The sequence below is a fragment of the Ovis canadensis genome, chromosome 1, assembly GCF_042477335.2.
Source record: "Ovis canadensis isolate MfBH-ARS-UI-01 breed Bighorn chromosome 1, ARS-UI_OviCan_v2, whole genome shotgun sequence".
Classification (NCBI taxonomy): domain Eukaryota; kingdom Metazoa; phylum Chordata; class Mammalia; order Artiodactyla; family Bovidae; genus Ovis; species Ovis canadensis.
In genome coordinates this window covers 8,939,791-8,954,462 of record NC_091245.1, presented here as the reverse complement: position 1 = coordinate 8,954,462, position 14,672 = coordinate 8,939,791, and the positions used below count along the sequence as shown (strand labels likewise).

General features: G+C 46.5%; 1 protein-coding gene across 1 annotated transcript in view; it reads left to right on the top strand.

Annotated features, from left to right (window-relative positions):
* The window catches only part of EFHD1 (EF-hand domain family member D1), a 43,625-nt gene extending 30,471 nt beyond the window's left edge, over positions 1-13,154 (top strand). The window contains exons 3-4 of the mRNA XM_069585538.1: positions 2,868-3,002; positions 12,919-13,154. Coding sequence (XP_069441639.1) covers positions 2,868-3,002; positions 12,919-13,053 — 270 coding nt within the window. The 3' untranslated portion in view covers positions 13,054-13,154. The remainder of the gene's footprint in view (positions 1-2,867; positions 3,003-12,918) is intronic.
* Positions 13,155-14,672: the final 1,518 nt, after the last annotated feature.

Below are 14,672 nucleotides of genomic sequence, written 5' to 3'. Positions count from 1 at the left end.
GTTGAGGAATACTTTAAGCCCTTTTGCTGGTGGTGTTTAGTCACTCAGTCGTGTCTGACTGTTTGCGATCCCATGGACTCTAGCCCACCAAGCTCCTCTGTCCATGGAACTTTTCAAGCAAGAATATTGGAGTGGGTTGCCATTTCTTCCTCCAGAGGATCTTCCCAAACCCTCCTGTAAACACCTACATTGTTATCTCTGCTGCAGAGTAAGAAAAATGAATTTTACAGAAGAGACTCCCCTGCCCCAGGTCGCTAGGGTTGGTGCTAGGCTGGGGGCGGTGCTCCGTCTTTCCTAAGCTCCGGAGGGGCAACCTGTTTTGTGTCCTCCTTATAAAGACTTGGGAAGGAGGGTGGCTTCTGCTAAGTGCTTTAAGGATACATAGGGGACTGAGGCACGGTTGGGTGTTTTACTCTTTCCCTCTCTCTGAGGCTCACGTGTGCAGGGATCTTCAGTCTCTTCTATGAGAGCCCGCTCACCACCATCCCCCAGCCCCCTTGTCCCCCATCCTTTTCTTGGGGGAACCTCTCCTCCTTCAACAGGCTTGATTTCCAAGTCTTCTTTGGAGCCGGTGTTCTGGCTCTGAGAGTCTGCTGCAAACTGAGTCTTTGCCGGCCTCTAGTGAGAGAGTTTGAAGCTGCAGGTGGGTGACCGTGGCATTTCTGTCGAGCCAAGCTGACCACAGTGGCGGCCTCCTCCGTGAAGCTGAAAGTCCTGCAACATCTTGCTTCACCGGTTGCTTTATTTTTGGTGAAGTCCACAGTGGAGTTAGGACCCTCGAAGCGAGAATGACAAGGAAGGACTTGTCGGCAAGGCTTTTCGGGGGTGGTGATGGTGGAAGCTCAGACTTTCCCTTAAATGAGACACGCTTCCCTCTAGGCGTTAAGAGACATTCAAGTTGGAATTTGGAAAAAGTTCATTGAGCTTGTCTTACTCTCACTCTGCTTTAGAAAATGTTCTTTCCTCTTGGGGAAGACAATCTTTAGAGGAAAATGGAAATTTCCCTTTAGGCATACATATTGTGTGTGTGTGTGTGTGTGTGTATGCGCTCAGATGCTGTCATGTCTGATTCTTTGCAACCCCATGGACTGTAGCCCACCAGGCTCCTCTGTCCATGGATTCCTCCAGGCAAGAATACTGGAGTGGGTTGCCATTTCCTCCTCCAGGGCATCTTTCCCAACCCAGGGATAGAGCCCATGTCTCCTGCCTTGGGAGGGGGATTCTTTACCACTGAGCCACCTGAGAAGATCTATTCTTCTTAGATGGATAAATTATGGAAGTGGTATAGAAGCTGTTTGACAAATTCACAAAAAAATTTTAAAGAAGAGAAGTAAAAAAGCCATAAAACTGCCTTGGGGGTGATGGAAGGACATGCAAGGGGTGAGATAGAGCAAGGACTGCTCTTTCAGGTTGACTTACTTGTTTATTTTAAAATGTATCCTCCAGAGTCTTGTATGTATTGTGTTCTCTTAGTATAGACTGACTTTAAAGACAAATTCATTCAGGTCACATTTTGAATCTTCAGGAAGATGCTGGATTATTCAATAAGTGGTGTGGGGATTACTAACTAACCATGTGGAAGAAAATAAGGTTAATGATCACCTTTACATGACAGATCAGAATAAATTTCAGAGATTAAATAGTTACATGTGGTTTGTTTTTTTTTTTTAAAGAGTCCTAAAAGTTGTAGACAAAAACACAGGTTTTTGATCGTTTCTGTAACCTTGGTGGCAAGGGAGGATTTTCTAAGGATAACACTGGTGAGAGAAAAGCAAAGATTGATAGCTTTTGAAAAACATTTCCACTGTAAACAAAATTGAAAGGCAAGTGACAGAGGTAAAGTAGAAAACACCGAGAAAGGTAAATAGTTTAACGGCAAAATGGGACACAAATGGGAAGTAGGAATGGCTTCTTAAAATGTCAGAAATATTACGTTATTCAGTTTTAAAAGTAGTACATACCAATCTACTGGACTTTTTCTTTCATGGCTGTTAAGCAGGATGTTGCCAATTTTTTGCTTTTATGCATAGTGCTTCTTCTTAAACCATTTTATGTAATGTTTTTATGTGATATAGCATTTATGTGCATGTTTTAAGGGATGGATTCCAAGCAGGGGAATTAATGATTAGAAGGGTGAAAGCATTTTATCTTTGGTAAATATTTCCAAAACGCCCTCCAAAAATTTTGATTCAGGTTACACTCTTATCAACATGAGGGTGCCCTTTCCCCTACATCCCTGTGGGAAGATAGGTCTTAAAAAAAAAAAAAATTGTGTATTTGTTTGTTTATTGGCTGCGTGCGTCTTCATTGCTGCATGTGGGTTTTCTCTAATTGCGGCCAGCAGGGGCCCCTCTTTGTTGCTGTGCGCAGGCTTCTCATTGTCGTGGCTTCCTTTGTTGCGAAACACGGGCTTTAGGGTGAGCAGGCTTCAGCAGTTGTAACCTCCAGGCTCTTAGAGCACAGGTTCAGTACTTGTGGTGCCCGGGCTTAGTTGCTCCTTGGCACGTGGCGTCTTCCCAGACCAGGATCGAGCCGGTGTCCCTTGCATCGCAAGGCGGAGGCTCAACCACTGGACCGCCAGGGAAGCACCTGGTTTTCTTGACTGTGTCTCAAGGCATATGGGATCTCAGTTTCCCCTACCAGGGATCAAAGCCACATGCCCTGCAGTGGAAGCATGGAGTCTTAACCGCTGGACTTCCAGGGAGTTCCCCACGTTTCCAGTGTTGACGTAAATAGCTTGTCATGTGGACACCCTTTGCATACACCCTTTGTGATAGGCATGGCGGTAATGACTGTAGCTTGGGTCAGAGGGAACCGTAAATCTCCTGGTGACGTTGACTTTGACCCTTACCAACCTTCCCCCGCAGTTCCTGCTTATATTCCACAAGGCCGCTGCGGGAGAACTGCAGGAGGACAGCGGGCTGATGGCACTGGCGAAGCTTTCTGAGATCGATGTTGCCCTGGAGGGCGTCAGAGGTGCCAAGGACTTCTTTGAAGCCAAGGTAGGTGCCTCCTTCCTGCGTGGCACAGCCCCTCTGTTCCTGCACCCTGACCAGCCGAGCTCCCAGCCAGCGACCAGCTGGTCAGGACAAGGGAGGCGGCACTCGATTGAGCACGTGAGATGGTAGGGAAAGGAGAGTGTGTCTGTGTGCCATCTGAAAATTAAAAAGGAAATGGCCCGATGGCAAATGCTTTGGATCCTGGTTTCAGATTTATTTTTATTTTTGACTGTGCTGGGTCTCCATCGCTTCTTGGGCTTTTCTCTAGTTGTGGGGTGCAGGTTCTCACTGCAGTGGCTTCTCTCGTGAGGAGCACGGGCTCTAGGGCACTCGCGTTTCAGGAGCTGCAGCGTGGGGGCTCAGGAGTTGTGGCTCCCAGGTTTTCTAAAGCACAGGCTCAATAGTTGTGGTGCATGAGCTTAATTGCTCAGCAGCATGTGGGATCTTCCCAGACCAGGGATTGAACCCATGTCTCTTGCATCGACAGGGGGATTCTTTACCACTGAGCCATCAGGGAGGCTCCTGATATCAGATTCAAACAGGCTTGCTGGTGCAATGGTCCCAGATGACTCCGGAGTCAGACTTTCCTAGAGAATTCCTCTCTACCCCAAACCACATGAGTTACTTGAACAGCTACCTCCGTGTTTGCATCTTAGACACCTGTGTGTAAACAAGTGACCCGAGAAGGCTGCCTTGTTGGCTTGCCCTGGATCAGAATCGTTATGTGCAACGTTGACGACGCCAGGGAGCCGGGAAGGATTCTGCAGCATGTGGTCTTGGAGCCCTTCTGGGTGCTTCTGTTCATTCATGAGTTCATACAGTCATTGAACGTTTCTGGAGATTTTATCTCAGTCTGGGTGCTGTCATTTTCCTCTCCACAGAGCACACTGGCAGAAAGAGAGATCAGGAAAACACTCCAAACGTCCTTCTGCAGTTGCGGGTGGGGGTGGGGGGTAGGATGGGGTAGGGGGTGGGGCTGGGGAGACGGGTGGAGGGGTGCAGTGGATAAGACCACCTGGGTTCACATTCTGCCTCCTCCACTTACCTGTCACCTGTCAGTGCCTCAGTTTCCTCATCTGTACCCTGGAGCTGATAATGAGATCACCACGAGGATGAAATGCTTTCTTTCGTCTGAAGCCTTTAGCAAGTGCCTGGCTCACTGAACACACTCTGTACATGATATGAGCTATTGGGACTCCCTGCAGCTCCAGCCAGGGGCCAACCCCTTGTGCTGATTGTTTAGTCTTCCTGATCCAGGGACTGAACGCACATCTACTGCACTGGCACACAGATTCTTTACCACTGAGCCACTGTGGAAGCCCCACCGCTCCTGGCTTATCCCAGGAGTTTCTTTGCCCAGAAACAGAGTGTCCTGGGTGACACAGCCCAGCCTGTTCAGGCCTCAAAGCAGCGTGCTCTCTCTGCAGCTCTATGATGCTGCATGGAGATAGGAGTCCAGCATCTTTCTTCCAGGCAGACCCTTTTTTTTTTCTTTTTTTTTTAGTTTTTTATTTTTTTATTTTTAAAATCTTTAATTCTTACATGTGTTCCCAAACATGAACCCCCCTCCCACCTCCCTCCCCAGGCAGACCCTTATCCATCGCACCACCAGGGAAGTCCCTGCCTCGAGGATTTTATCCTTCAGAGACCCTCGTGCCAATGCACACAGATGTATAGACAAAGCTTTTCATACAGTGAGGTTGGTAATAGAGGAGAACTGAGCGTAACGGAAATGTCTGTGACCCGGGAATTGAGTCCGCTGTGGTTCACCCGCACATTTACACATGCTACAGCTCTTAAAGAAGGAGATGCAGCTGCATTTATGTTTGGCTGTTGTTCAGTTGCTCAGTCGTGTCCGACTCTTTGCGACCCCATGGACTGCAGCACACCAGGCTTCCCTGCCCTTCACCATCTCCTGGAGTTGGCTCAAACTCATATCCATTGAGTCGGTGATGCCATCCAACCATCTTGTCCTCTGTCATCCCTTTATATGTGGACAGACGTCCAAAATGAATTAGGCAAAACAGTATGCTTGAAAGCCAATTTTGTGAAATAGTAAATACAACCTGGATAATTTTATACCAAAGTATTAGTAATAGTGATGTCAGAGGGACTGACTTTTTAAAATAATTTTGTGAGGGTTTATGATGTGTGTGCATTATTTTTACAACGGGAGAAAAGATGAAAAGAATAACAATAAATTTTTTTGAACTTGTTCTGTTTATTCGTCTGCCTCCTCACCCGCAGACTCAAAGGCAGCGTAGGTGTGTTACCTGTGTAATTACAGTGCCTGGCTAATAATGGCCCTCAAGAAGTGTTGGCATGAATGACAAATGGAGGAAACCATCGCCCGAATTTGGGAGAAGGCCATAAAGAAGCTGACATTCGCGACAGATGTTAAGAGATGAATGGGGATTCACCTTGTAATCAGGGAGGAGAAGCCGTTCCTGCCGTGGGAACTGTGAGAGCAAAGGCTCTGAGGCATGGGGTGGGGAGGGGCAGGGAGGGCTTGGAGGCTGGCCCCTGTCTGTACTGGACGCAGCTGGACAGGAAGCTCTGGGTTCCCCTGAGGGTCAGGCTTTCCCCAGCCTGTGGTCACCAGAATTATCTGCTGACCAGCTTCCCAGGCCTCATCCAACTCTCCCTGGGCTCTGCGGGAGAATTCAGTGCATGGCCAATCTTGGAGAGCAGCGCCTTGCTCTGATCAGCCTTGGGTACAACAGGGACAGATTTGGCTGGGGAGAGACTGGACTCAGGGAGGCTCCGTAGACACCTGGAGAAGAACCGTAGGTCCAACGAGGAGTGTGACAGTGGGCTGGGGAGGAGGTGGCGATGAATCCCAACCCCCCTAGAGCTCTCAGTGTTGGGACTTCCCTGGTGGGCCTGTGGCTGAGACTCTGTGCTCCCAGTGCAGGGGGCATGGGTTCGATCCCTGGTCAGGGAACTAAGATCCCGCATGCTGCACACTGCAGCAAAAAAACAAACAAACAAAAAAAACCAGAACTCTGTGTTCATGACCATGTGATTGGAGGTGGAAAGTAAAAGCAACAAGATTGTAGGAGCTGCGGGGCCAGGGGTTGGTGATACTAAGAAAAATCAAAACAGGACCCCTGTCCCTGAATGTGAATGATTTCGGGAGGAAAAGCGATAAGCTGGGTTTTACTGTTAAGTCCGAGGTGACTTCAGGCAAGGGAAAGACCTGCCCCTTTATCTGAAGGGCACACTGTTGTTTGCTGCTAGGTTCTGCTCAGCCCTATTGGACAGAACTTGGCCACACCCCATTAAATGGGAGGCTACAGAATGCCTTTTTTTTCTTTCCTGGGCATCCATGTGCCCAGCTGCAATTCTGATACTAAGGAAGACAGGCATACTAGATACTGTAGTCATGGAATAATCTCTTCCATGCTTGTCCATGCCTGAACTGACTCCTGGCGAGGGCTGGAATATTGTTTCTCTGATTGGCTTCTCTCCTTGAGCCCAGGGGTGAAGCCGGTCTCCCCTAGGCCCTTGGACCATGTGATAGGGAAACATGTCATAGAAAGAAAGTGGGGGAGGATGGGTGTTTCCTGGACAACCAGCCACACAGACCACAGGCGCTGTCTTCACGGGATACAGACTGAAACCTGGGAACTAAAGGGAACTGACTCAGGGCAGAACGTCATGGTGACTAGAGTGGGAAAGGAAATAATCAGAGATACAAGGAAACTCTGGAGAAATGCTATATGGAGGACAAGAGCAATTTCAAGAAGAGATTGAATCCGATGAGGTTGGGGCAGAGGTGTTGGGTCCAGCAAGTGGGTCAGTGGAGACTCATTCTGAGAGATGAGGTTCACTATGGAGGGAGGGCAGATTGTAACAGGGTAAGGGGTGGGTGGGAGCTGGGGGGAAAGAGCCCTGATAGCTGGCTTTTTTGTCTAGAAAGTTGGCAGAGGAGGCCTAGACAAAGTGGGGATGGTAGCTTAAGATCAGGAAATAAACTTTTTTTTTTTTTTTTAGCCTAGAGAAGATAGATGTTGGCATGTTTCTAGGTCACAAGGAAGTGATCCAGCGAGAAGAACACATAAAGAGTGGAGTGATTGATGTACAAGTACTCAGAGATGATAGAATCAAGAGGAGAGGTGGGCTTTTATAGTGGAGGACAAGGACCCCAAGTAAAGTAATTGCACAGGTCCCCAGCTTTCCTCTGACCTGGCCAGGAATGGGTAGGTGGGGTGATTACCAAACATGTGAGTGTTGATGGTGACCCTCTGCTGACTGCTTCAGATTCAGGCTGTATCTAATCCTCATACAAGCTTTCTGCAGGTAGGTGTTATTATCCCACTTTGCAGATGAGGAGACTGATGCTTAACAACTTGATCGATGTTTAACAACTGGCTCTCTGGACAAAGAGTGTGTGTGTGTATATTTATATGGGCTTCCCTGATAGCTCAGTTGGTAAAGAATCCGCTTGCAATTCAGGAGACCTCAGTTCGATTCTTGAGTTGGGAAGATCTGCTGGAGAAGGGATAGGCTACCCACTCCAGTATTCTTGGGCTTCCCTTGTGGCTTAGCTGGTTAAGAATCTGCCTGCAATGTGGGAGACCTGAGTTCTATCCCTGGGTTGGGAAGATTCCCTGGAGAAGGGAACTTGTATATTTAAGTTCTTATATATAAGAAGGCATATATATATATATGTATGCCTAAGTTTATTATAGATTTTGCTGATAAAAAGGATACATAGCATGCAATATACAAATAATAAATATACACTATTTTTATTGCAGATTTCATATAGTCTATTTTTTTTAAATGGCGATGGTTTAGCTGCTAAGTCGTGTCCGACTCTTGCGACCCCATGGACTGGGAACCTTCAAGGCTTCTCTGTCCATGGGATTCTCCAGGCAACAATACTGGAGTGGGTTGCCATTTCCTTCTCTAGGGGATCTTCCCAACCCAGGAATCGAACACAGGTCTCCTGCATTGCAGGCAGATTCTTTACTGACTGAGCTACAAGGGAAGGCTGAAGAGCAAAGTATTTTAAAAATACTTATTTTTATTTATTGTGTTGTACCAGGTCTTCATTGTGGCATGCAAACTCTTAGTTACAGAATGTGGAATCTAGTTCCCTGACCAGCGATTGAACTCTGAGCATTGGGAGCTTGGAGACTTAGTCACTAGGCTATCAGGGATGTCCCCCTTATAGGTTATTGATTCTTAAAGAATAACTCCTTGATTTTTGCTGGACTCTTGTGTCTATAGGCAGTCTACGATTGCAGCTGACAAAGGAATGTAGTTCCAACATGCATGTTGGTTAGTATTTTGTATAATTTATAAGAAAAAAGTGAAAAGACGTGTCAGAACTTCATTCATTCCTCAGTGACATGAGCAACATCCCAGACAGTAAAAAGCATCTACCTGGGTGTGATCCCTGGGTTGGGAAGATCCCCTGGAGAAGGAAATGGCAGCCTACTCTAGTATTGTTGCCTGGAAAATCCCATGGACAGAGGAGCCTGGCAGGCTGCAGTCCATGGGGTCGCAAAGAGTTGGACACGACTGAGCGACTTCACTTTCACTTTTAAATATTGGAAGAACAGCCTTTTCATGTTGGAGCTATTTATAATGTGAAGGCTACAGACGCTACACATGTTTACCTTTAATCTGCATTTTTGACATTTTGCCATCACTTTCTTAAGAAAAGATTGTCTAGACAGTCACTGAAAGAATAATTAAACCCGTGTTTGTAGCATTATTCTTCCAAGGTGTGAATCCCCCTCCTGGGATTGCTTTTGAAGCTACCCACAGGATGCCTTTGAACATGGAGCTGGGACAATTCATGGTACCAGGTCATCATACACGGTTTCCCCCTTAGAGACATGACAGACGCAGGTAACCTTGAGGACACAGATAGTAGTCAATGAAGCACAATCACCAGAAATTGATGACTTGTAAGTGTGTGTTACCTTTGCTTGTAACATAATTTCATTGTGAAAGTATAGAAATCTAATTTTTAACAGTTGCTTGGACTTCCCTCAAAGCTCAGTCGGTAAAGAATCTGCCTGCAATATAGGAGACCTGGGTTCGATTCCTGGGTTGGGAAGATCCCCTGGAGAAGGAAATGGCAATCCACTCCAGGACTCTTGCCTGGAAAATCCCATGGACAGAGGAGCCTGGTGGGCTACAGTCCATGGGGTCGCAAGAGTTGGACACGACTTAGCAACTAAACCACCACCAACCATATTTAGCAACCAGCTCATAAAATTCCTGCAAATCAAACAACTGGCTTGCAAGCAGGTAGCAGCTAGTGCGCCTCTGGTCCCTGAGATGTTCAAAGATGCGCCCAGGGTCGGCTTCCTGCCCACCCTGAAGCACAGGGAAAAGGGGAGGGATGAAGAGGGTGGGAGAGGAGTCCAGAGTGGACAGACCACATTCCTCTGTGTTGTCTAAACGAGGGAGGAGATGGCCTGCAGGGTGGCAGGGTCCCTGAGGATGCAGCCATCCGCTTGACCTCTGTGGGCAAAGAGCTGGGAGGAGGGCAGAGCCTCAGTGAAGGACCAGCCCAAACTGGAAATCCTTACCCTAAGTGGGTCCTGGTGAGGCTTCTAAGAAAGACACATTCTCAGCCTGCAAGCAGGAGCAGACAACATCCCTGGTCCAAGGGTGGGACTTGGGAGTCGGGGGCAGAGGTGGAGCGTGTCCGGCAGAAGCGCAGTCCTGGCAGTCGGAGGCTATGTGGCAGCTGCCGTTGTGAAGATTGTTCAGGCATCTGTTCTGGGTTAGAAAGTGAATAAAGGCGAGGCCAGCACATTAGGAAATAGGAGCTTGAACCCAGGTTGTAGGATTCTACAACCATTAGGGATACTTGGGGGACAGGCTGGGTAGACAACGGTAAACTCCAACTTGGACATCTTGCCAAGATCAAGATAGAGCAGTCTCTGAGGACTCTGACATAGGGAGCCAGGGGTGAGAGCTGCTGGGTCAGAGCAGGGCCCCAAGGGCCTGAGAAATACCTGGGGGGGAGGGGGTAGTTTGGAAAACATAATTTCCTTGACCCTATCCCTAGGGATTCGGATTCAGAAACAGTGAAAACATAATACGTACTACCTACTGATAATTTCATTGGTATCTTGTCTTCAAAAATGGACCCTTGTGAAGTACAGGGAGGATTTGAAAAGGATATGATTTTTCATTGAAATATGAGACTCCGCATTGGGCTACCGTGGATGTGGTTTTCCCCAGTGGCACAGCAGTAAAGAATCTGCCTGCCAATGAAAGAGATGGGGACTTGATCCCTGGGTCGGGAAGATCCCCTGGAGAAAGAAATGGCAACTCACTCCAGTATTCTTGCCTGGGAAATTCCATGGATAGAAGAGCCTGGTGGGGCAACAGTCCACGGGGTTGCAAAGAGTTGGACACGACTTAGCAACTAAACAACAGCAGCCATGGATATAATGAAATGAAAACAGAATGGGCTAAATAAAAAGCATGGTAGGGAATGGTGAATCTGAGCTGCAGCACTGCAGAGAAGTGAATGAGTGGACCAGGGGTAGACTGATGCGACAGTGAGACAAGGAAGCTAGTGACAGAGGAATCAAGGCGATGATGCCCACAGGTAGAAATAATGAGAGATGATGATACATCAACCTAAAACCATTAAAAGCTCCATAAAAGATACTCATGTATACAGAAAACAGATTTGGTAACCAGAAGGGAAGGAAGGTGGGGGACAAATGGGAGAAATGGATGAAGAGAGTCAACTACGGGGTGATGGATGGTAATGAGACTCATGGTGGTGATCACTTTGTAGGGTATTCAGATGTTGAACTGTAATGCTGTATACCTGAAACTTACACAAAAGGCTATATCACATTCATTCTCTAAAGCCATTATGACTCTGATTACGAAATCAGATGAAAATAACACCAAACAATTTATATATCCATCTAATAAGTATCGCTGTATGAATCCTAAAACATTAAGAAATGGAATGCAATTGAAATATTTGAAATTTATGTTAAGATGGCAGGGATAATTTTTAAAATATACTCATATCATAGGTAGGTTAAATTAGAAAAATGTGACCATTGCAAGTAGATGTCTCAAAAACATTTGGTGAAGTTTAATGCATATTCATAATCACACATTTGAAAATAAGAAAATATACTTCTTCAACATAAGAAAAGATTTACTTTCTTTATAAATATTAAGGCATTCTATAAGGCAGTAATATTAACTAATGTAGTACGGACACAGGAATAAACAAACCAGTTAGCGGGATGGGGTAGAAAATAATAAAAGCAGGTCTCCTTCATGTGGGAATTGAGTATATGGAAAAGATAATTTTCAAATCAGTGGGAAAATAATGGGCTATTCAGTAACAGGTGTTGAGACAATTGGGTATCCACTTAGGAAAACGAAGTAAAGCCCTCCATTAGGCTCCCTCACAAAATAAATTGCAGGGGACTTAAAGAGCCAAATGGGAAAATGAAAACATACAAGTATGAGAAGAAATTACAGGAAAATGGGTTTAGAACCTGGGTGGTAGAGAAGAACTTCTTAAACATGATATAAAGTACCAACTTGGAAAGGAAATAAGTGAACTTTTTGATGACATCAAAACTTAAATGTATGACCCAAGATACTTTGAAGTAAAAAAAAGACTGGAGGAAATTAGCTGAAAAATATATACTTAAATTATGTAAAGAATTAGTGCAAATTAAAGGAAAAATAAACACTAACTGAATAGAAAAAATAGGCAAAGAATATAAATGGATAATTTATCAAGAAAAGAAAGAAAGTAAGTGAAGTCACTCAGTCGTGTCTGACTCTTTGCGACCCCATGGACTATAGCCTACGAGGCTCCTCCATCCATGGAATTTTCCAGGCAACAGTACTGGAGTGGGTTGCCATTTCCTTCTCCAGTTTATCAAAGAAGAAATAAAAGAAGGTGCCAATTTTTCTTCCACATCAGATTGGCAAACAGGAAAAAGGTTAATGATAAGTGTTGGTAAGGTTATGGGAAAATGAGCCTTGCATTTCATGATTGTGGGGTACAAATTGGAGCAGCTCTTTGGAGGGCAATCTAGCCGTTTTTATTAAAAATAGCGTACACCTAAAGATGGGGTTTCCCTGGTGGCTCAAGGGTAAAGAATCTGCCTACCGATGCAGGAGATAGGTGTTTGATCCCTGGCTCGGGAAGATCCTCTAGAGAAGGAAATGGCAACCCATTCCAGTGTTCTTGGCTGGAAATCCCATGGACAAAGGAGCCTGGTGGGCTACATACAGTCCATGGAGTTACAAAGAGTCGGACACAACTTAGTGACCAAACACCACCACCTAAAAATATCCCTTTGCCTCAGGCAGATTGATGCAGTCCCAGTCAAAATGCCCACAGGGAGCTCATTTTGTTCTTGACTTTCCCTAGAACTAAAGAATACCATTGTGAAATTAAGGTGGAAAGTAAGTAGAAGTGGGCATGGATATGAACAGTATCCCGGGACTTTCTTGGTGGTCCATTGGCAAAGACTCCATGCTCCCAATGCAGGAGGCCCAGGTTTGAACCCAGGTCAGGGAATTAGATCCCACATGCTGCAACTAAAGACCCAGTACAGCCAAATAAATAAATATTAATTTTTAAAAAAGTATCCTGAAAAAGAAGCTAAAAAAAAGAAACAGAAGCTCAGGTGGAATAGGCAACCCCAGCAGACTGGAAGGAGCATCTGTAACACAGAAGCAAGTGAAATGCTGATATCCTCGCTGTTAGAAAGCAAACATCGGAAGACCAAGGGCAGGGAGCATTGGCTCAGGGGGCCTGCCTCCAGCGGGGCCGGGGTCCCAGGCCATGTGGCTGGAGACCACCGAGTTCTGTTTGGTGGGCTGCTCCTTCTCCAGACGTCTCTTTTGTCTCTCACTCTGTTGATCCACCCTCACTGTTTCTCTTCAGGTCCAAGCCTTGTCCTGTGCCAGTAAGTTTGAAGCGGAGCTAAAAGCAGAGCAAGATGAGCGGAAGCGGGAGGAAGAGAAGAGGAAGGTCCGCCAAGCAGCCTTCCAGGAACTCAAGGCCGCTTTCAGTGCTTAGTGGGGCTGACCCTGACCTCTGACCACAGCTGTGCCTCACAGATGCTCCGGGGAGAGCTGGCCAGACACCCTCACCCCTGCTGACCCTTTGCCCCAGCCAACCTCCACACCCATCACCCAGTGCACACTCCTTGGCCTCGTGGGGTGGCAGGGGCAGCTCTCCCCATTTGGGAACCCCTCCCAGAAGGTCCCACTGCCCTCCTCGAGTCTCTCTCCTGCACCCTTCTCTGTAGCCAGAATGTGCCTTGACTTGGCAACCTCTGCTTGTTCCTGTCTCTTTTCCCCTCCACATCAAAGAGTGGTCTGCTGTGTTAATTCGTGCAGATACTTCTTTCCTTGGTGGTCCTCAGAGGAGAGAGCCGCAGGAGGCCAGCATCCATTTCCTTGGGTCATCCTTTTCTGTGTCTCTCCTTTCTTTCTCATCCAGCCTCCTTGTTCTCATTCTTCGCCTGATCCTGCCAGATGCTCCTGCATCTTCTGTCCTTTGGTGATGGTGAGGTTTAAGGCAGGCCAGGCTGGACCACAGCCTGGTCCCTCTCCACAGTGGGCCACAGCATGCTGCTGAGGTGACAGAAAAGAGTGAAGAGATGGGAGATTCTGGTCCTCCCCATCACCTTTCTCTTATCCTTAGCATTCCACTTAGGTCCCTCCCTTTTCCTTCCCCTTTGCACTTCTCAGCCGTTTCCCCCTTCTCCTAAATACTGTGCTACTTAACCGTAAGAATGAGAGAATGATTACAAACAATATTAATGAGTAGAACAATTCTTATTAACTCTGACTCGATGCAAATTATATTACAGTAGACCCTTGCCATCACTGAGTAACAGATCCAGAGTCTTTCAGAATCTGAAAAGCTAGGATCATTTTCACCATCTAGCCAGTTTCCAACATCTGCTCTAAGGTGTTCAAAGTGAAGCTGTTCTTCAGCACAAATTTGTACATGTTATGAGCTCTGGGGATTGCTCCCAGATATCAGGGGTTTGTTGTACATGATAAAATAATTTCTAACGTCATATTTATTTCTTCCCTTTTTTAACTGCTGTCTTTTACAATGAAGAAAACATCTGCATTTTTACCTTACAGCTATTCTTTTTAAATAAACGGTGCAAGTGGGCTTAGCCATCACATCAGCGTGCTTCTTGTCTTCTTTGAATTGGAGGAGAGAGGAGGATGTTTTCTGTGTGGGCTCCTGTGTGGGAGCCTGTGTGGGCCCAGGCTCCTGTTTGACACTGAGTCCCTGAAGTAGAGTTAGAAGTGGTCCCTGTGGGACTTCGCTGGTGGTTCAGAAGGAAAGAATCCGCCTGCCAAATGCAGGAGACATGGGTTCGATCCCTGATCCAGGAGGGAGCTAAGCTCCCTGGAGCATCTAAGCTCATGCGCCACAACAGTTGAGCGTGTGCTCTAGAGCCCAGGAGCCACAGCCTGAGAGTCTGTACTCTGCAACAAGAGAAACCACTGCAGCGAGGATCCCGTGCACCCCAGCGAGAGAGGAGCTCCCCGCTCAGTGCCACGAGAGGAAAGCCTGTGCAACGAAGACCCAGCACAACCAAAAATCAATAAATTAAAAATCAATAAATAAAATTATTTTTAAAAGTGAAGGCTAGAAGTTTGGTTTTCCCT